This window comes from Lepisma saccharinum, chromosome 5 (genome assembly GCF_977018435.1).
Source record: "Lepisma saccharinum chromosome 5, izLepSacc3.1, whole genome shotgun sequence".
In the NCBI taxonomy this organism is placed as follows: Eukaryota; Metazoa; Arthropoda; class Insecta; order Zygentoma; family Lepismatidae; genus Lepisma; species Lepisma saccharinum.
The window spans coordinates 45656941-45680235 of NC_139233.1; the positions used below are offsets into that span (position 1 = coordinate 45656941).

The 23295-nt window shown below is 36.3% G+C and overlaps 3 protein-coding genes across 3 annotated transcripts in view; 2 read left to right on the forward strand and 1 right to left on the reverse strand.

The window, feature by feature from the left end:
• crq (croquemort) overlaps positions 1 to 23295 on the reverse strand; it is a 104771-nt gene that overhangs the window by 33892 nt on the left and 47584 nt on the right. The window lies entirely within an intron of this gene.
• LOC145988015 (uncharacterized) lies at positions 14404 to 18064 on the forward strand. The gene is made up of 2 exons (XM_083122851.1): positions 14404 to 14553; positions 15296 to 18064. Exons 1-2 carry the CDS (start codon positions 14404 to 14406, stop codon positions 18062 to 18064), a joined length of 2919 nt encoding a protein of 972 aa, XP_082978977.1.
• LOC145988016 (uncharacterized) lies at positions 18824 to 20233 on the forward strand. The gene has a single exon (XM_083122853.1). It carries the CDS (start codon positions 18824 to 18826, stop codon positions 20231 to 20233), a length of 1410 nt encoding a protein of 469 aa, XP_082978979.1.

The following is a 23295-nucleotide window of genomic DNA, read 5'->3' on the forward strand; positions in this document are numbered from 1 at the left end:
GTTATTTTCCTATAATTCTGCGAGACTGTAGAGAGTTCTCCCTTTTCAACCAGTTTTCTTTCATTGATTGGATACTTTTTGGGAACTTAGCAGTTTTTTATGTTATGAAGCAGATTGTTGTAGAATATTTTGCATGGTCATTTGTGATATTGAGTGCCTGCTGTAACGGAAGTAAGTATCTTTCCTTCTTGTGTTGATGTTCTCGTGTAGGTTTCCTATTTTCGGTCAAGTTGCAGTAGGGAACTTAGCAGTTTTTTATGTTATGAAGCAGATTGTTGTAGAATATTTTGCATGGTCTTTTGTGATATTGAGTGGGTGCTGTAATGGTAGTAAGTATCTTTCCTTTTTGTGTTGATGTTCTTGTGTAGGTTTCCTATTTTCGGTCAAGTTGCAGTACTTAGAATAATCGCTATTGTCTTATTGATCTACGAAGCTCCTTTGAATAATCATTTGCATGTGACCCTATACTCCACGCTGTACTTTGTTCTGGGAGCTATCTTTTGAAGCCTTGGCATTCTGCTAGTACAGTATTATTAGCGTAGAGGTAAATTAGTTCGTGAAAATATGTATTTTTCTGATTAACTATAGTCGCTTAGTTGTTCTAGCAGGTATAAGTAGTTACTGCTGATGTTGTTAATTTTCTATTCGCAGGGGCTATGTATGATGTAGCGTATTTGTGTTGGCTGTCCCTTTTATGCCTATGTTGTTGAGTTTCTCCATAAGCATGTCCTGTATTACTCTATTCTATGCCTTGTTGCTGCTAGATATCTGAGGTATGTTGCTGGTTCATATCTGATGTAGCTTGTTTGACTATCTATTATTTTTGCTATGGCTGTGGCTATTGATGTCCTTTTCTGAATTCCATGTTGGTTTCTGTTTATCCTTGTTGCTGCTTGTTATCTGAGTTAGGTTGTTTGACTTCAGGACTATCCTTTTTTAACTTTATTGTTGATTGCTGTTTTGTGTCTTGTAATATTATTTACTATAGTAACAAAATTATTTTTAAAAATTGATATTTATCAACATACTTGTATATTTCTTGTTCAGTATTTGTCAAAGTTTAATTTATTTTGTCCGCTATCTTTAGCAAGTAACACTATTTTGAAATTTAATATATAAATTCATGAAAATTTACTCTAATTTTATATCAACTAACATATTTATTTTAACAACAATAACAAAATTGTACAAAAGTTCAAATAGCAGAAGAATTGTACTCTTAAATTATTAACTTTGAAAGAATAGTATTTTTAAAACATTAACTTTGTAAAAATTGTACTTTTAAAACATTCACTTTGAAAAAATTGTACTTTTAAATTATTAACTTTGAAAAAATTGTACTTTTAAATTATTAACTTTGAAAAAATTGTACTTTTAAAACATTAACTTTGAAAAAATTGTACTTTTAAACATTAACTTTGTAAAAATTGTACTTTTAAAACATTCACTTTGAAAAATTGTACTTTTACACCAGAAATAATCAAATATATGGGAAAGAAGGAGAAGTTCTGTTGCTCAGAATAATAAATGTGGGATGGAAGGAAAATAATTTTGTTACTATAGTAAATAATATTACAAGACACAAAACAGCAATCAACAATAAAGTTAAAAAAGGATAGTCCTGAAGTCAAACAACCTAACTCAGATAACAAGCAGCAACAAGGATAAACAGAAACCAACATGGAATTCAGAAAGGGACATCAATAGCCACAGCCATAGCAAAAATAATAGATAGTCAAACAAGCTACATCAGATATGAACCAGCAACATACCTCAGATATCTAGCAGCAACAAGGCATAGAATAGAGTAATACAGGACATGCTTATGGAGAAACTCAACAACATAGGCATAAAAGGGACAGCCAACACAAATACGCTACATCATACATAGCCCCTGCGAATAGAAAATTAACAACATCAGCAGTAACTACTTATACCTGCTAGAACAACTAAGCGACTATAGTTAATCAGAAAAATACATATTTTCACGAACTAATTTACCTCTACGCTAATAATACTGTACTAGCAGAATGCCAAGGCTTCAAAAGATAGCTCCCAGAACAAAGTACAGCGTGGAGTATAGGGTCACATGCAAATGATTATTCAAAGGAGCTTCGTAGATCAATAAGACAATAGCGATTATTCTAAGTACTGCAACTTGACCGAAAATAGGAAACCTACACAAGAACATCAACACAAAAAGGAAAGATACTTACTACCATTACAGCACCCACTCAATATCACAAAAGACCATGCAAAATATTCTACAACAATCTGCTTCATAACATAAAAAACTGCTAAGTTCCCTACTGCAACTTGACCGAAAATAGGAAACCTACACGAGAACATCAACACAAGAAGGAAAGATACTTACTTCCGTTACAGCAGGCACTCAATATCACAAATGACCATGCAAAATATTCTACAACAATCTGCTTCATAACATAAAAAACTGCTAAGTTCCCAAAAAGTATCCAATCAATGAAAGAAAACTGGTTGAAAAGGGAGAACTCTCTACAGTCTCGCAGAATTATAGGAAAATAACAGCAAAACTTGGAAGCCTACACACTCAATAATGCTCAATATGCATACACTTCACATGCAATCCCCTGCAAAAGGCACATAGCAGACTCTCATCTGAACTTGGACACAAAAAACACCACTTTGGGATTACTAATACTCATAAATACTACATTGCCTGCCCTTGTTTGAATAGCGTGGATGCAAACTTCATAGCAAAATATTGAAAAACGTCAGATGTATGTTCGTATAAGTGTGTAAATGTGTGTGTGTGTGTGTGTGTGTGTGTGTGTGTGTGTGTGTGTGTGTGTATAAAAGAGAATATATAGGCATTTACCAGAGTGTGGTCTTACATAATTGATAAAAACAGCAATATAGAACCTGATAGAATAGGAAATAGTAAAAAATAAGGTTTTTAACATGCCAAAGTAATTAATTTAGTTTGTTAATTATAAGAAACATAAGTTAATTACAAGAAATATAAATGAAATGCGCTAAATAAGTACAATTGTTTGGTTTGAAGGTAGTGAATATATCGAATTTGTGCAAAAGTTTGCATTATAACCAGTGAATTAAACAACGTTTGCATTAGAATATCCCAAAATAGCATACTTATTAGATTAATAACAAACTTTCTGATGCAGTAAAGTATTGACTAGGGCTGAATGATTCAATTACTGTAAAATATTAGTCTCAGATTGAAGTAAATAAAGTGTAAACAATACCATTTGTTTGTAAAATAGGGTTGTTAATTCCTCTGATAGCAGAAATATCAACTTGTACCAGTAAATTTGAGAGTTTTAGCAATATTTGTCCTGAAATGGATATAACTGTAACGTGCCAAGTACAAAATATTTAAGAAACAGTACAGTATATCCTCAATTTTGAAAGCTAACAGTACTCTAGTGTTTCTACATAGGCGTCTGTAGTGGTAAAATACATCCAGTCCTTAAGATTTTTGGCCATCCATTCATCCTCAGCGTCACGATTAGTCACAAAAGCAAAAAAAACGAAATCTTGTGGATGTTATAATTTCTACTTTTCATGCAATCACCTACACTATAGTACTAAGTTTAGTGAATTTTGTTGTCTTCCTGATTGGTCTGTTAAAGTTAGTAATCAATAAAAATATACTTACATAGAAAAAATCTTGATATAGTTGGATTCTCAAAAATATGTACAATCAGTGTTCTTGCTACATTTAGCACCAAATAAAATATAAATTGAAGTCTAGTTAGTGTTGGGCTGTAAAATGTTTTGGTACATGTAGTTACTTGAAATAGCAAATATTGGCTGTGTAACTGGTAAAGCACTCAAAAAAATCAACTTCGTTTCCTCGTAGTACTCCCTGAAAATGCTTCTTGCATGCTAATAAGGCTCTGGCGTGTGTTCCTATGCCTCCTACTAGCCTCTGTAAAATTCATATTGACCAGTGCTTAACCATTCAACATGCTGCAGAGCGTAAGCTTTAAGCTTCAGTCAGCGGAAATTTAGTTCTCAGGGACATATAGTGATTGTAGAATAAAAAAAGAAGCCTCAAATAATAAAGCATAACAGATACAAATAACCCCTGGTGTTAATCAAACACTCAAAAATTCAATAGTACTTGAAACGTACCCCGAATAAAAGACTATAAGGGTAAATAGCATGGTAAGAAAAGTTTGGCAGGTGGACTTAAGAGCCACGTAGTCATCTGCTAACATCGACTTGTCCTGTGATTAGTCATTATATTGTTAAATTGTTATATTTGAGGGATGAAAGAAACAATATTAATAAACATGCAGTTATAGTACTCTTGGTAAAGGGGTTTCAGTGCCCAGAGACATAATAATTTTAGTTACAGTAAAAGTTTGGCCTCTTATAAGTGCAAAAAGTACAAATATTAAACATTTCATACAGTTTATCTAGAAAGCAAAAGCAAAAATACAATAACTGCGCAACATACTTAAAAAAAAAGCAAGCCGTGATATTCTAGTGGGCCTTAATAAGACTAAAATATACTCGAAAATACTCTGACATAAGGTTGACGGCTATCTGAGATCGAAATTTTCAGCTCATGCATAAAGTGGCTCTAGGAATCACTAAGCCTCAATAAAAATGGAAACATGCAGTAAAAGCCCTTGGAGAGTTGTGGTGATCACATCATATGAAAAACATGCAAGAACAAGAATATATGGAACCCTACTCATATATTTAGGAAACTTTACCTACCCTAACAGTAAGAAAATACCTAGGAAACTCTAAAATAAGCAAACTTTCCTACGAAGCAAACCAAAAATAGCGTAGTGGAAGTCAATAAACCCTAACAACAACAACAAGATTCAACAACTACATCAAAACAAAAACAACAACAATAATAATAATACTAATAATAATAGTAATAATAAAGTTTGTGGGTACAGTTTTACTTAAAAGTACTTCTTCCTTAGTGATTAGAGAAATTTTTTAAATAAAGAACAAAACTCAAAGTTAAGAATTAATAAATATAAGATACAAAAGGCAATAAATAGAAAAATTAATAAAAGAAGTTGAAAAAATTATCTTTGCAAGTCTAAACTGGAATAAACACTCCTGCCAGAATAGATGAAATTGTGATATTAGAGTAAAAATGGAAATAAACTTTTAAAATAACAAGTTAAAAGTTGAAAAATGTCTTTGTGAGTCCAAAATTTAATAAAAAATGTTGCCTGAATAGAAGAAATTGTGATATTAGAGTAAAAAATGGAAATAAACTTTTAAAATATCAAGTTAAAAGTTGAAAAATGTCTCTGTGAGTCCAAAATTTAATAAAAAATGTTGCCTGAATAGAAGAAATTGTGATAATAGAGTAAAAAATAAACCTAAATTTCAGCTAAAGTTGAAGAAACACAGTTTGTGTGTCTAAATTGCCATGCGAACTCTTGCTTGAATCGTTCAAATAGCGTTTTCTGAGTAAAAATACACAAAAAATGCGAAATATTGTCCCTAACAGTAAAAACATCTGGTCAATTTTACGTGAATCCTGATGAATATAAGGCAATAATCAAATGGTCCGTGGTTCGCAACCCCGAAATAAGGGCAAATAGTGGCTGGCATCCACTTTAACTTGTAGATACTGGAACTGAATGTTCTTAGTTCAGCCAAATTCCTTACGGTTTTGGTCAAATAGTCTTTGCAATGTTACGAAAGGCGGCAGAAATACCGCGTAGATTACTTCCACCAAATAAAATTGGAACCTCAAAGGAAATCAATACTCGTGTGTAAAAATTTGGCGACACTTGCCTTCCATTCAACTTCGGAAGAAGACCAATCGAAGGGGACCGTAACAATGGCGACCCTTTCTTCCCCACGCGTATCCATGAACGCGCGCGGTTTGGGGGTGCCGATGAATGCAACCACATAACAGGTTCTTCCGTAACAGGTTAATATTATTAACATGGATTCCGCTCGCATACTTCGTTTGCATATAGGATACATCGTTCAATTTCTTCGCCTTTAAAGCGAACATGTGTTATAATATCTTCTACCTCCGATCGAACGCGTCGACACCGGTTGAATTCGGGTAAATCTGGATCCTTAATTATACCAAATATGACTCACCACCGACGCCAAAATGGCCGGACGTGACGCCTTAGAATAGGCCGAAAATGTGTTTTGTACATTAATGGAAAAACCATTAATTCCAAGTTCCCACGTGTGCATAAAGCACCCCTGACTCATATCCGGCAGAAACGCATATATAATATACAACAATAGTGTTAGAATAGTCCGAAAACGAACTCCACAATAGTGTCTTTTGTACCTTAATGGAAAAACCATTAATTCCAAACTCCAACGTCTGTATAAATCATCTGTGACTCATATCCGGCAGAAACGCATATATAATATACAACAAAAGGTTAGCTTAGGTCAAAAACGGAATACATAATAGTATCTTTTGTGCACTAATGGAAAACCATTAATTTCAAACTCACACGTGTGCATGAGTCATCGATGACTCATCTCCTCCTCCACCCCCGACACGTGTCGCCACGTGGCGCTAGATTAATTAACAATAGCGTCACCCCTCAAAATGAATAAAAAAGCCATTAATCATAATTAAAAATAACAGATAATCGAAGAAAAACGACTTTATCTCGGGCCAATTCTACTTTTGACCAACTAAGCTGTCCTACATCTTTCACCAGCAGACCTCTATGGTGGGATGGTTACACAACACACTACGAAGCCATTGGTCCAAGTTTCGAGCCTGGGCATGAGTGTTCTTTGTGAGCAGAGGCTCAACCACTGGCGTACGCTACAGTCCCCTTCAAAATTTTGAAAAATCGGCCTTTTCAAGTAAAAGCACCATAAACTCTGGATAAACCAGAGTGGTAAATTCAAGCCCTATAAAATTATCCCCAGTTGACATTTTTGAGAGTGGAAAGTTGTAAATATATATCTTATTGTGTATGCCGCCCACTAGAAACCAGTCAGGGATGCCAAATTTTGAAAAACATTGGGTTCTTATAAGATTAAAAAATCTCAAATTCTCCCTTCCATGTATTATGATATCATAATATGCAACATACTCGCTATTTTAAAATATTATTTATTGATTTTAATATGGAAATATATAACAATAACAAATATAATAATAATAACACGACAAATTCTTAGGTGCGCTATGTTCCCACGGATCCCTATAAGTTTGCGCCACTGAAAGCATCCACCTATAAAGTTCCAGCCCCTCCAGAAAAAAAATCCTGCGTACGACAGTGGGCGCAACAACGAATTTTTGTCTGGAGGGGAGCCAGTACCAGGACAAACGTGCAAATAATAATAATTGTAATATAGTGGTGGTAGTGGTAGTACTGAATCTTTATGGCGCCGATCGATGTAGTTGTGTCTAGTTCAGCTCCCGCTAAAAGTAGAATTATTTCAGATATTAGGTGTGCCAAGTGTTGTAAAACAGTGAGGAATGGTATAATTTGTGATAACTGTGATAAATGGAACAATTTTCGATGTGTCGGAGTGGACGAGAATGATTTACCAGATGAAAATGTGGAGTGGAATTGTCCGCGTTGCTACACAGACGCCCAAACCGGCAAGATGGCGACCGATTACGCTAGTAAAAATAATGAAGCATCTCTAATGAAGATTATTGAAATATTGGAAAATGACTTACGAGTTCTGAAGATTGAAAATGAAGAGTTAAGGAAGAACACTACTTTTCAAGCAGAAAATGAAGGCAAGCTGACCACTCCAAAGCAAGTAAGTCCAAGACAATGGGAAACTGTCCGCTATAAAGCCAGAAAGAACAATCAAATTATTTTTAACAATAGGACGTTTCCGGTTCTAAAAAATACATTTGAGCCTCTATCAGGTTTGCCCACTGATATAGAGGAAGAAGAAAAAAGTGAACATCAATCTCTGAGTGAAAAATACGGAGTACAGACTAAGAACAAAACTAAGCCTATGAACATTTGCATATATTCTGATAGTCAGGGAAGAGGTGTTTACTCCAATATCTTAAGAGATAGTAATCATAAAATTACAAGTATTGTAAAGCCCGGGGCAAAATTCTGTGATGCTACAGCCGAGGCATTAGTAAACAGCTCAGTTGACATTCCAGTTCTGTTAGCAGGAACAAACGATGTTGCCAGAAATGAAACTAAGGATCTTTTGTTTTCCCTAAGAAGTAAACTTCAGGAACTTCGAAGTGCCAGGCAAGTGTGTGTCTTCTCCGTGCCCCGACGACATGATCTGCCGCAGTGGTCCATCATCAATAGAGAAGTAGACAAAGCAAATAGTGAAATGTACAAGATCTGTAACCGTTTTAGAAATGTTCTTTACATAGACATAAGTAATCTAGGAAATAGGTTTCATACTGCACATGGTCTGCATCTTAATAGGTTAGGTAAAAAATTTGTTAGTGATAAGATATTGGAATTAGCAAATAAGTGTGCTCCTTTGGAGCCTATCCCTCTAAGTTTCAATAGTGATACTTTTTAGATCATTAGGTAGGCCTATGCCTAATACTCCGAAAGATCATCAAAATAATTCAGAAGTCAGGCCGGTAGAAGTTATTAGTAGTCTTAGTAGTTTTAATAATAGGCCTATGTTTAATATCCTTGAAGATCATCCAATAAATACAAAAGTCAAGCTTGTGGAAGTTGTTAGTAGTAGCTTTAATAATCAATATAAGCCTAATGAAATTGTAACTCTTCTCTGGAATATCCAAGCCTTCTCAAATAAATATACCATTGTTGAAGACTATGTCTCTACATTGAATGCCGATTTCTTATGTATAATTGAGCACTGGCTACGTCCCAGCGAAATTGACCTTTACGGTTTTAAGGGCTACAACTTGAGTAGTAGTTATTGTAGACCCACTAGAAAACATGGAGGATGTGCTATTTTCATCAAGAAAACCTTTTCTCACAGGCCTGTCCACAGTGTAAACAGCATGTCTATTGAAATGGTATTTGAGGTTACGGCATCTTTTCTTGTAGAAATAAACACTATCTTAGTTGCAGTATATAGGCCGAATGTTGAGTGTAAAGATTTTAAATTATTTATTGATAGAATGCACAACCTCTTAGAACATATGTGTACATTTAATGCTAAGATTATTTTATGTGGAGATTTCAATATTGACTTTCGGTTAGTAAAGAATCTAGAAGGTGTTATGTTAAATAATCTATTTTCCTCGTTCAACTTAGCTATAACTAGAACTGAGATTACTAGGCCCAAACTCGGAGGTGGAAGTTGCCTTGATAACATAGTTACCGTTATGGATGGGTTAATTAAAAGCTCAATTGTTAAAACTGTTGTATCTGATCATTGGGCAGTTTTACTTAAGTCTCAGGTTAATTTTCCTAAAGTCTCATCTAAAATTGATACCAAAAACTGCAAGTTAAGGGTGGGACTAGTGAAAGAGGAAAATATTTTAAAATTTCACGATGAACTATCACTTGTTAACTGGAAAATTATGTATCGTTCTGTAAATAATATAAATGGCAAAGTAAAATTTTTAATGTCTGAAATGTCTAATTCAGCTGAAAGGGCATTTCCTCTAAAGTATGTTGTAGGCAAACTTACTAAACCCAAACCTACAAGGGTAAGAAGTAAAGAAATTGACAAACTCAAAGGAGAATGTGAACGTTTTTATGACTATTATATTAGTACTGGTTCAAATGGCATGAAGAATCTGTATATAAATAGTAAGAAGAAATTATATAGATTAGTTAGGGAAACTAGGATTAAGGTTAATGATAATTTTATAAACAACTCTAGTAATAAGTCAAAAGCAATGTGGGATATTGTAAAAAAAGAGAGTAATTCCATACATGTGACCAGAAAAGATTTTAATAACCAACTTAGCGCGTCTGAACTCAACAATTTTTTTATTAATAAAGTTGAAGAAATCCTGAACAAAGTTTCATCTTGCCCAAGTAAAAATGATTCAAGTTTTTATTTAAATGGATTATTAAAACCTACAACTACTTTTAATTTTCATCTTGTTGAAGTAAAAGACATTGAAAGAGCAATCATTAAAATGAGTAGTAGTAGATGTGAGGATATTTATAACTTAAGCTCTATCATATTGAAATATGGAGTAAATTTTATAAAGGAACCTTTAACTCACGTTATAAATTCATGTATTATTGGGTGTGTTTTCCCTGAAGATTTCAAGCTTGTAAAAGTGATACCCATATTTAAAAAGGGTAATAAGTCTTTTCCTGATAGTTACAGACCTATTTCGTTGGTTCCAGTCATATCAAAAGTTTTTGAGATTGTCCTAAATAATCAGATTGTTGATTATTTTGAACAAAATAAGTTATTTAGTAACTCTCAATTTGGCTATAGAACTGGGCTAGGGACTGTTAAGGCTGCTGTCTCATTCTTGAAAAATTGTATATTAGGGTTAGACAGTAAGAAAGTTGTTAATGTGAAATTATATGATTTGTCCAAAGCATTCGATACTGTATCTCACTCTCTTCTGCTAAAAAAGTTAAGATTTTATGGTTTTGAGGATGGAGCGCTGTCACTTTTGCAATCATATTTAAGTGGGAGATCTCAGAGAGTAGTTTTTGAAGAAATGGAGTCAAACTTGTTACCTGTTAAACATGGAGTACCTCAAGGATCTATTCTGGGTCCTATTCTTTTTGTTATTTACATAAATGATTTGCCATATAACATTTCAACACCCTTGGTCAGTAGTTACCTATTTGCTGATGATATCAATATCTGTTTGAACTCTGATTCTAATAATCTTTTAAGGTCCTCATTAAAATCTACTTCCGATATTGTACAGGACTGGTGTACTGCTAACTTGCTTTGTATAAACACTGATAAGATCCAAAACTTGGAACTTACATATTATAGTAATAGTCATAATACAGGGCATGAAAAGAATTCTGTCACCTTTTTGGGATTCTTAATAGATCATCATTTGGAATGGGAGGATCATATCAGTAGAGTTGAATCCAGGGTTAGCAAAGGAGTTTATTTAATCCGTAGGTTAAGATTGTGTGTAAGCTTGAAGGTTCTAAAAACTGTTTATTATGCACAGATACACAGTCACTTAAGCTATGGTACCTTACTTTGGGGTCATCAACCTTCAATAAAAAGGTTATTAAAAATGCAAAAAATATGTGTAAGATTAATGTGTGGTCTTCCAAGCCGTGGCCACTGTAAGTTAAGTTTTGTTAGACTAGGTATTATGACAGCTCCTGCTATCTTTGTATTCCAATGCCTACTCTATATAAAAGAGAACATTCACACTTATGAGGAGTTAGGGTGTTCACATGCCTATCAAACCAGAAATAGCGATTGTTTAGGATTGTTTAGATGTAATTACAAGAAGACACAAAAAACCTTCTACTACATGTCAGTTAAGTTTCACAATGCTCTCCCTCTGTCTTTAAGGCAACTGCCCTTTTTAGAATTCAAAAGAAAAGTACAAAAAATATTAACCGATAACTGTATATATAGGGTAGAAGAATTCTTTGAAATTAATTGTATTAGGTAAAATAGTTATGATTGTAAAACAATAATGTTAACAACTAAATTTATGTAAGTGGTGTTACGTTTCTAAAATGCTTTTTGGATGTTTTTTTGTAAGATCTATAGATACTTTATATGTACATTTCTGACGATTGTAATACATGTGATGTTCTCACATGTTTCTACAATAAAAATTATTATTATTATTATTAGTAATAATAGTAGCATCTAAGAAGTTATTAAATATCACGCAAGAAGGGGTTAGAAGTCTGTGCTAAAGCATTTGTCATGGAACAAATGATTTGAAAATATTTTTCCAACACGTTCAATTTCACATTAGCTAATACAGGAAAACAAGCACACAACTGTATTTTTGAAAGACACAAAATGCATGATGAACATAATTCTATTTGTACATATGACATGTATTACTTTCATGTACAACATATATTTTATTTATGCAACATGGAACGACGTAAAATAAGAAAATACATAAGTATGCAACATGTTAACGCTAAATTATGTATGCATTCAAAGTTTCTTTAATATAGATATATATATTAATGAGAATACATTAAATACATTACATAATGAATTCATCCGCCTCATAACAAATCAACAGTAAAAATAATACAAATTTTGTCTCCTTTTCCCAAAAGAATTATTCTTGGATTTGAGACAAAACCTTTTAGCAGCAACAGTCTGAAGTAGCTACATATTTGGTCTTACTTCTCTCTTGGGTAATTTAGAATGCATTACAGAAAACAGTCATATTGGGATCGATGCGAGCAAGAACATTTTTAGATCCAAATTTTTCAAACTGAAAACGTAATAGGGTGCAAAAAATTTCACAGGGCACCATGGCATTTTCTTTAACACATTTTTCAATTTCATTTAGATCGCATTGCCCCATACCTATGGCTCTCAACTCGGACTATAATAATAGTAGAAAACGCGAGCGAAGCGAGCAAGAAAATTTTACGAAAATTTGAAATCCAAAGGGCCAATTCACCCTCTGTGTCCCCCCCCCCCTTGCAAGTTCCCTTGGCAGTCTGGAAGAAAAACTAATTCCATCTTCAATATCCATTTGTCCTACTATTCTTAGATTCTGCTAGTCTTGTTTTTTTTTACTTAAATGTTTGCCCCCCTAGAATGGACTTCCGTTCAAGGTTAGGGGACAATGCCCCTTGTGGTTGCGGCACTGTTTGTGAGTTCCTCTTCATCAATTTCACGTCATCACTCATTGTCGCGATTAGCTAGAAGTGGCAGAAAAGCGAAGCTAAGTAACAAAAATTAAATATCCATTCCCCCTCTCTATTGCACGAATCACTATTACCAAATGGTAGACTTGGGAAACAAAAAATTAAGTAGTTCAAACTTCATAGCAACACATCCAAGAAAAACATCCAAACACATTAGGCACCTTTAATATAAGACTTCTCAAAATGTCATAACTGTTCTAGATACTGAAAATTACGAAATAATTTCCCAGTCTGAATCAGGAATGGATCTCCCCCCCCCCAATCCTAGTACGACATTATTCGGAATCCCACACACCTCATTAAATCACAAAATCAATAAGTGTCTTTGTTATGCTAGAGTAATACAGGATATAATTGTAAAGATTAGTGAGAATATCAGGTGTTCTGTATATTTCACAGGGGGAGGGGCAAAGTAGGCTCTCAGGCGCGCAGTTGCCCCCTGCCCCCCTCTAGCTACGGGCCGGCCCTAGTTACGGTAGTCAACATGATTCTAATGTCTTGTGAAAACGCTCTCTCGTAATTTTGTTGAGCATGGCAGTTAATTTTTTTTATTATTATTGATTTACAAATCATAAAATTCAAAATGAATTGAAAATACTTCGGATTTGTAACTGAGAGTCTGTAAATGACAAAACATTATTATTTGTAATAATATATCGCTACAATTTCACCATTAGAATTACATGAACATTTTATTTAAAAAATGATCTTTATAGCTGACACAATGTGCTCAATATTTAGGTGATAATCATAGTTGTAAACATGTAGACGGTGGCGTGGGTGAGGTTAAGGCTCTCCATTCTGACATCGTCACTGTTCCAGACATTCATGTCTGTTGCGAAGCCAATTTATTTTGATTTATGAGAAACGTGTTTTGGTCTTTATTTTCTTGAATTTAAATTTAATAATACTGTTGTGTGTATTGCCAAATTTCGAATGAATAGTGTGCGCAGCAAACACAGCATTTTATGACATATATTGGAGGGAGCGACGTAAAGGCACCGCTCCCTCAGAGATAATGTCTCCGCTACTGAATGAACCCAGTCGTTCCATTCTGATAAAACTTCTTTGGTAGCCGAGTTGGATTTCTGTGACGGTCTGCAACACGTTTACACCCGAAGCAAATTAGCGACTGTTGTGTGATGGAAAACACATATTAACAAGAATAACTGAATTTATTAAGAAACTCTCAAAACAACATAACACTTTACATTACAAGAAAACTACGATCTCCATTCCAGGTTCTGTTTGTACAGACTCTTCTCTAGCAACAGTAGCTTGCTTCTTCTTCCTCTAGGAGGCAGCACTCCATTCCTCCCCGAGTTACATAAAAAATAATTAACAATGGTAACTGTTAGATATTATGTGAGTTGGCACCTGGCAATATTGTTTACTCTGTTTTCCGGGCAATAGCCTGTGCAGTATTTTGTTTGTTCTATGCTGTGTTATATTACTGTCATCCCGCGCAGAAAAAGTATGAAGATTGTCATGTTTTTTACTGTGTTCTGTACATGTTCTTGAGAATATAGTCAAAAGGATATTAGCAGCGAGTCTTTTATTTCTCGATCCAACATTTATTGGCGACCGTGACAGGACCTGTCTTTTCTTTCTGTGTTGGACCGGAGAAGAAGCAAGTGCAAATATCGGAAAAATGTCAACGGACATTGATCGTCTCAAGAAAAGCCGTGCAGTGGCTAGGTCAGCTTTTACACGTGTTTCGGAGAAGATTGCAAATGAGTTAGCGATGCAAACTCCAGACAGGAATGTTATTCAAGCAAATATCCAGTTGCTTGAAAATAAGGCAAGTGATCTGCATGCGGCTGACATAACTGTTTTTGATTTGATGTTGGAATCGGGTGCTAGTGAAAATGAGCTGTGTCCGAAAGCTGCAAGACCATACTTGAAGCGAGCATACTTCGAGAGCATACTCGCAGTGCGATCTTGAAGCCTGGAAGCGGAAAGCTTTCGAACTGCACTTTGACTGCAGCGCCAGCACAAGTGAGGAATGCAACAAAAGTTGCTTCGAAACTAAAATTATCAAACATCGACTGTATGTGCCACTCTTGTTTTCCGTGAACAACACACACATGACTCAGCGTGCAGTTTATATAACACAGCACGTTATTAATTATAGAAATATGAAAGAAATTTGCTCTTTCAAATTAATTTTCACACATTCCGCAACATGGTTTACGATCGCGGGAAAAGAAATTGTTTTCTCACTTTTAAACACCTTCTCACTATAGAAGAAAGAAACCACGCATATATGAATAAAACCAATAAATAAAATTACATAGTATTTTAAAAACTTGTTTACTTACATTTCCACACAATGGAAGAACTACAACTACCAGCTGATTGACTTCAGACGTCCATTTTTTTAACAAATGAAAAGCAAGCACAGATCGCAAGTGTGCACCGCTCGTGTGCTGCGTCCTCTGGTCTTGTACACTCGTTTGCTTGGCGCTTTCGAACTGCACTAGGTGACGTCACTTCCGTCAAGACTGTACTTCAAGTATGTACTTTGTACCTTTTGGACACAGCCTGAGTTAGGGAAAGAACAGTCAGTGTCGGATGATTATCAGTGTTTGTTCAACAAGCGACGTATTGAAGTGTCGAACTTTTTGAAGTTGTCGGAAGGAAACTGCTGTCAAGGCGAGTCGTTTTCGGAAGTAAAGAATCGAAGATTCAAGTTACCTAAAATCGAACTGAAGAAGTTTGGAGGGGACTTGAAAGAGTGGTTACATTTTTGGGGACAATTCAAGAAGATCGATGAAGATGATACAATTCCTGCAGAGGACAAGTTTCAGTATTTGATACAAGCGACAATTGAAGGTTCTCGTGCGCGTCAGCTTGTGAACAGTTTTCCACCAACAAAAGAAAATTACCCGAAAGTTGTGCAGTCCATGAAATCACGTTTTGGTCGCGATGATATGCTCGTGGAAGTGTATGTGCGTGAACTGCTAAAATTGGTGTTACAAAAGGTGTTGAACCGTCAAGAAAAAAATTGTCTGAGCACTTTGTATGACACACTGGAGTCCCAACTTCGAGCATTAGATTCGATGGGTGTTACCAGCGACAAATATGCAGCAATGCTGTTTCCATTGGTGGAGTCCAGTCTCCCAGAGGATTTGATGCGTGTGTGGCAGAGAAGAACATTGTCTGCTGCTGAGGAAAATAATGAGACAACACCGACCGGAAGAATGCAGTCCTTGATGTCATTCCTGCGAGCTGAAGTGGAAGGAGAAGAACGAATCAACCTTGCAGCAGCTGGGTTTGAATTGGATGGTGCAGCAGTGAAAGTTCGGAAGAAAAGGTGTTCTCCACCGCGTCAGCCTATTATCCCCAGTGCGACAGATTTGTTGAGTGTCAGTGGTGGTAGGGAGAAAAGTTGTGTGTTCTGTGGTGGTAAGCACAGTTCATATGATTGCTTTAAAGCCCAGAAAATGTCTCTCTCTGAAAGACAGAAGGTTCTAAAAGATAAAAAGCATTGTTTTGCATGTTTAAAATTTGGTCATTTTTCGAAGAAGTGCAAGGCCAATTTGAAATGTATTGTTTGCAAGAAAAAGCATGTTGTATTGATGTGTCCTAATATTTCAGACAAAGATAATGATTCTGACCATTATTCTGAAGGCAAAGAATCAAATGCTGAGGTAAACAATACACTGATAAACCAACTTGAAAATCCGCATGTATTCATGCAGACATTGGTAGTAGATTTGAAAGGTAACTACAATAAGAGCAGGAATGTGAGATTTCCTATTGACATAGGTTCACAAAAATCGTATATATGCAAATCTCTTGTAACAGATATGGGTTATAACTCCATTGGCAAACAAAGTTCGATACATTCGCTATTTGGTGGTACCATGTCTAGTCCTTGTAATCATAATGTTTATAATGTTAAGGTATGTAGCATTGAGAGAGAATATTCGTGCACATTTGATGTTCTTGATCAAGATACAATATGTGGAGAGATTCCTTATGTAACACCAGGTGTTTGGTTAAATGAGCTGAACAAAAGTCAAATAAGTTTAACAGATACTGGTAAGATGAAAGGTCCAGTTGAAATTCTTATTGGTGCGGATGTTTGTGGTAAATTACTGACTGGCCATGTTGTGAAATTAAAGTGTGGTTTAGTGGCTGTGGAAACTCAGCTGGGATGGACACTTATGGGTAAAGTTCCAGGTGAAAACAGAAAATCAGATACAGCTTTGTTGGTATCGAATTTATATGTTGGTGAAGCCGTAGCTGATCTGTGGGAACTTGATACCATAGGAATCAAGGATCCCATTGCCAAGAAGTCTGCGGAAGAACACACACGGGCTGTCAAAGAACAATTTTTACAGACACTGACATTCAATGCTGAAGGAAGATATGAAGTACAGTTACCATGGAAGGAAGATTGTTCGCCTCTCCCCACCAATAAAGAACTAGCAGAAAAACGACTTTGGTCAACTACGCAGAAGTTGAAACAAGAACATCTGTTGCAGAGTTACGATGAAGTGCTACAAGAATGGTTGTCCGAGGGAGTCATTGAGGTGGTTCCAGAGGATGAAACAGAGAATTTTGGCCATTACTTACCCCATCGACATGTAGTGAAAGAGAGCAGTAACACGACAAAAATTAGACCAGTGTTTGACGCTTCTGCTAAAGTAAAAGGACACCCGTCTTTGAACCAATGTTTAGAACCTGGACCCAACTTGATTGCTCTTATTGCTGATATTTTACTACATTTTCGGAAAGGAAAAATTGGAGTTATAGCAGATATTAAACGAGCTTTTTTACAAATTGCTGTACACCCTAAAGATAGAGACTACCTGAGATTTCTCTGGTGGCACGATATTAATACTGGAACGGTTCAAGAATTCAGACATACTCGTGTAGTGTTTGGTGTTACGAGCAGTCCATTTCTGTTGGGTGCTGTTATTGAACATCATTTGGATCAAGCATTGCAGAGTTGTCATTTCGGGAAGGTAGACTTAACTTATACAGAAGATACTATTTTAAAATTACGAGGTTCCTTTTATGTGGACAATTGTGCCACCAGTGTAGACAATCACAAAAATCTCCATAAATTTATAAGAGAATCGCGTGCAGTTATGGCTGAAGCAGGTTTTGACCTTAGAGGGTGGGAGTATTCAGTCCCTCAAAGGGTTGATGAGGACATTAGCCCTACTTCAGTGTTAGGACTCAGTTGGAATCCTCAAGCCGATACATTTACAGTTAATTTGGACATTGAAGATGTTGAGCTCAAGACAGTTTCGAAACGTGTGATATTATCTGTAGCACACCGTATAATGATCCTATAGGTTTTACTTGTCCCGTGACTCTTCTACCAAAATTGTTACTTCAGCAGACTTGGGTAGAGGGGCTCGGATGGGATGAGCAAGTTAGTGAAGAAATAAGAACACAGTTTTTAAACTGGGTATGAGAATTACCGATGCTAAAAGAGGTAAGGATACCCAGAAGTTTCATGGGCTGGGATTATGAATCCAATGAACTTAACTCTATGAGCATTCACGTGTTCTGTGATGCTAGCAAAGTGGCATATGCATCAGCAGTTTTCATAAGGGTTGACACAAGGAGAGGTGTTAGCGTACAATTGATTGAGGCAAAGGAATGAGTGGCTCCAAAGAATAGTACAATTCCTTGGCTAGAATTGCTTGCCGCAATGGTAGGAGCAAGGCTAGCAACCAGGATTCGAGAACATTTGAATTTAAAAGATAACTCCATTATCTTTTGGACTGATTCTTCTACGGTGCTGACTTGGATTCGACGAGAAGGAGTTTGGGGAGTATTTGTTGGGAACAGAGTTAAAGAAATTAGAAAACTCTCTGATCCCAGTGCATGGAAATATGTACCCAGTGAAATGAATCCAGCAGATTTTCCTTCAAGAGGTTGTGATGCAAGGCAGTTGTTGAGATCCTTATGGTGGGAGGGACCTCATTGGTTGAAAGGGGATCCGTGAGAGTGGCCACCGATGGAGTTTCTTATCAACAAGGAGGAAGTTGACAGAGAAAGAAGGAATGTGCTACCTTCATCAACGATGCTTAGTATGAAAGCTCAAGATGCTGAGTCTAGATGGTATTACAGATATGTCTAACTATAACCAAGTGATTAGACTCATTGGATGGATGAAAATATTTTTGTATAATAGTAGAAATTCGCAGAATCACAGATCTGGAGATCTTTGTGTTCGCGAACTTCAGGAAGCAGAAAATGCAGTATTAAGACTAATACAACAAGAAGCATTCCGAGGAAAGAATGACAAATCCCTTTCCTCTTTGTGCACATATGAGGGCAAGGACAAGATTATTCGTTTGAAAACCAAAATTATTGCCAGAGAAGATACTGAAAATTTCAGGCTTCCCATAGTTCTTCCAGCACAACATCCAGTCGTTAAATTGCTGATAATGTATTGGCACAAGAAAGCATGTCATGCAGGTGTAAACATATTACTAAGTATTTTAAGAGAGAACTTCTGGACCCTTTGTGGTAGAAGAGCTGTACGTTCAGTGCTCTCGAAATGTGTTACTTGCAGGACACACGCAGCCAAACCAATCCAAGCTCTTCCAGCACCATTGCCAGCTGATCGAGTTAGAGATGCTAATGTATTTGAAGTAACAGGTGTGGACTTTGCAGGACCTGTTTATCTTATAGATGGCAAAAAGGCATGTGCAGTATATAGAGCCATTCACTTAGAGTTAGTTACTTCTCTATCAACTGGGATTTTTATCCAGGCTTTTAGACGATTCGTGTCAAGGAGAGGCAGACCCTCTGTAATCTACAGTGATAATGGTACCAATTTCAGAGGAACTGAGAATACATTTATGACACTCGATTGGAAGAAAGTTGAAGAATATTCCACAGCTCAGCGAATCCAGTGGAAGTTCATTCCACCCAGTGCAGCCTGGTGGGGTGGTTTTTGGGCGAGATTGGTTCGTGTCCTGAAGGGTCTGTTGAAAAGAACACTCGGGAAATCAGTTTTGTACTATGAAGAAATGACAACAATCCTCTGTGACTGTGAAGCCATAATTAATTCACTCCCACTTACCTACATGTATGAGAATGAGACAGAATTAGTTCCTCTAACACATGCTATGTTCTTACACGAAATCAGGGAGACAGGTGTACCTGATTGTGACCATGTGGATTCTTCAATGCTCAACAATCGTCTCCGTTACTGTCAGAAGTTGAGACAAGATATCAGGCATCGTTTCAGGAATGAGTATCTTGGACAGTTAACGAAAAAGGCCATACACAGAGCATGTGGGTCTGTCAGGGTTGGAGATATTGTATTGATTGGTTTTGACAATATGAAAAGATATAATTGGCCATTGGGTTGTGTAACTGAGATTCTTCCAGGTAAGGATCAAGCGACAAGATTGGTACGTCTGAAAACTTGCCATGGTGAACTACTTCGTCCTGTACAGAGATTGTATCCATTGGAGGTGACTGAGTGGAGGGTGAAGCAATGAAGAGTTCATTACCTAAACCACAAACCAAAAAGAAACATCAGAAAGACGTTCTCCCTCCCACTGAAACCAAACCTTGTACCACACGTAGTGGGATAGAGATAAAATTAGCTAAGAAACTTTTATTGTTTGATATGCCAACTCAGGTGGGAGGATGTTAGATATTATGTGAGTTGGCACCTGGCAATATTTTTTACTCTGTTTTCCGGGCAATAGCCTGTGCAGTATTTTGTTTGTTCTATGCTGTGTTATATTACTGTCATCCCGCGCAGAAAAAGTATGAAGATTGTCATGTTTTTTACTGTGTTCTGTACATGTTCTTGAGAATATAGTCAAAAGGATATTAGCAGCGAGTCTTTTATTTCTCGATCCAACAGTAACCGTATCTGTCAGGGGTACCTTAATCCTGTAACCTTATGATCTTTATAGCTGACACAATGTGCTCAATATTGAGGTGATACCGTTTACCACCTGATACTTCTATTTTCACTACAGAAAGTTACGCAATATATAAAGCTCTCGCATACGCTATCCATAATAATTACACAAAAATTCTCATCATAACAGATGCTTTAAGCGTATTAATGGGGCTGAGTTCCTCATATCCTCAGATTTGTAAACATCCTTTACTTATCATACTTATAATCCAACAAACCCAGTATGCTAATGGAAGAAATATCAACGTTCAGTTTAGTTACGTAAAGGCTCACCAAGTAAACACGGGAAATGAACGTGTGGACATATATGTCAAAGCCGCCCGATCATCGGAATCTACCTCACTTGCGAGACTTCCATACACGGACCTTCTTCCAAGAGTTAAATATAAACTTCAATATAAATGGAAACAGTGGTGTATATAACAATTTCAATCCACGGGCAACACATATAAATGGTTTGCAGAACATTCACAAAACAAACCTTGGTACTACTCATATAATTTTCCAAGATCAGTCATTACTTTTATAATACGTCTACGTACAGGTCATGTTCGCACTAATGATCATTTATCACGATTACATATTACAACAAAACAAGCCTGCACATGTGGAGAAGATAATCAAGATGCTACATATCTCTTTTTACAATGTCCTAATTTCGACAGAGAGCGAGATAAATTATATAATGGTTTGCGTCGCCATGGAGTTCCATTCCCTACATCTCTAACTGCCCTGCTCACTGATCCCATTCCTCCCACCATATGGTCTTTTTATGGATATGCAAGAAGATGTAATTTGACGATTTAACGAACAGTATATGTTTTTTTTTTTTAATTCTTGTGAAATATAAGTGAATAGTGAACTAAATATATATTGCAAAAAAACTCAGAAAGATGACTAAAATCGACTACCAGTTGATAGGGTCAGAAAAAGAAGAAGAACCTTAATCCTGGTCGATCTTCTAAGCCCTGGCCCAAAACCATGGTAACGGTTGAAGTTTTTGCTTGCGATGACGTGTGACCGGCCAAGTGAATCCATCACTTCAATGTAAAGTCACGTGAAATGACAAAACGACAGTGTTGCAGTATGCAGATATTAAACACCAGAACAAGAACAATGTCTAGATGAGGATGTGTACTACAGGCTGTGGAAAAGGAGATGTGATAGCCACTAAGGCGGGAACTTTAAGTCACATACCATGAAGAAGTAATAGGATCTGAGCTGATTATGTCCTTTGCGATTAGTCGCTTCATTAAATGATTTACTAAATCTCATCAATTTACATTGTCGAGTTTATTATTTGTGTTCTTTTTGGTTTAGGTTCAATATCTTCTCCGTAGAGAAAGTTATGCTCATTTCTTTGTTTTTCCTTGACCCTTTATATCCAGGGCCAAGGAAGTCAGTAATAAGGTGTGTTATATACAGTGTACACCAGGGCCGGCGCTAGTAATTTTGCCGCCCTGGGAGGTAGCGGCAGATGCCGCTCCCTCTCGACTCCCCCCCTCCTCCCGTCATTACGTAGCAACGGTAAATTGAAAATTAATATATTCCTAAGTAAAACATCAAACTATAAAATAAATAATTTTATTATACTATTAACCAAAAAGTTGTATTAATCATTTTACACATCGGTAAGAAGCCACACTTGGTTTCTACTGCAGAAATTAAAGACTACACATCGAAAGGTGGAAAAAATCTGCCCTTGCATGTTGACCTGAGACTGCAGTGGCGTTCCCAGGATTTTCGAAAGGGAGGGGTTACGTACACTATTTTTGGTAGTCATCCCTCATTTTGCCATCTTTTCCTACATTTGACGTTCTTTTTTTAGGAATACTGGGCCAACGGGGAGGGTTATAACCTCCACCAACTTACCCTTGGGCACGCCACTGCCTGTGAGAATGAAATATTACTTTATGCCAAGTTTGCGTGAAAGCAAAGTTGTACAATATTACATTTCATGTTAGGCAGACTTTGATATATTCGCGGAAACATGTTGTGCACTAAAGAAAAAAATACAAGTGCATAGCGTAGTGTAAATATAGCGTACATAAATGCTCATTTGAACTTTTCTTTTCTGGTATACACAGTACATTATGTTCAACGTACTTGGAAGATGTATCTTGTAATAAATAATAATAACAAGTGGTGTGCGGTATCTAGAAAAGTCGGGACCGGGAACGGAAAGAAAAATTCTGTCCCGATCCCGACTTCAGCAAATGACTTCCCTACTTTTCTGGATCCCGAGCAGTCGGGAAATACCGAATGGTCATTTCAAAACGGTATTCATTCTTTTCTTTTCTACATTGCAAGTGCCTGGAACTTATCGGAAATTGTTAGTTTTCATTCCAGAAATACAAAGACAACCACTTAAGGTGAAAATGACGTGTAGAATTTGAAATTTCCAGAGCGTCGGAAAATTTCGGAAATTTCCCGTCCCGAAAATTTACCGACTAGTCGAGAAATTGCGAATATTTCCCGTCCCGAATGACGGGATTTAAAAAAAAAATCCCGTTCCGATCAATAATATTCTGTCCCGCATAACAATAAGTACCTATCGATATTTATTTTCAATTTGTCTAAAGCCACAAAATGGTGGAAATGCTCATTTGTGTACTTCACTTCACTTCA

Bases quoted from the DNA above. Each gene is read 5' to 3' on its own strand.
- LOC145988015 (XM_083122851.1), top strand. From the start codon at position 14,404: ATGTCAACGGACATTGATCGTCTCAAGAAAAGCCGTGCAGTGGCTAGG. The intron at 14,554-15,295 runs GCAAGTGATCTG...TTTTGGACACAG, and splicing joins TCCAGTTGCTTGAAAATAAG to CCTGAGTTAGGGAAAGAACA.
- LOC145988016 (XM_083122853.1), top strand. From the start codon at position 18,824: ATGCTGAGTCTAGATGGTATTACAGATATGTCTAACTATAACCAAGTG.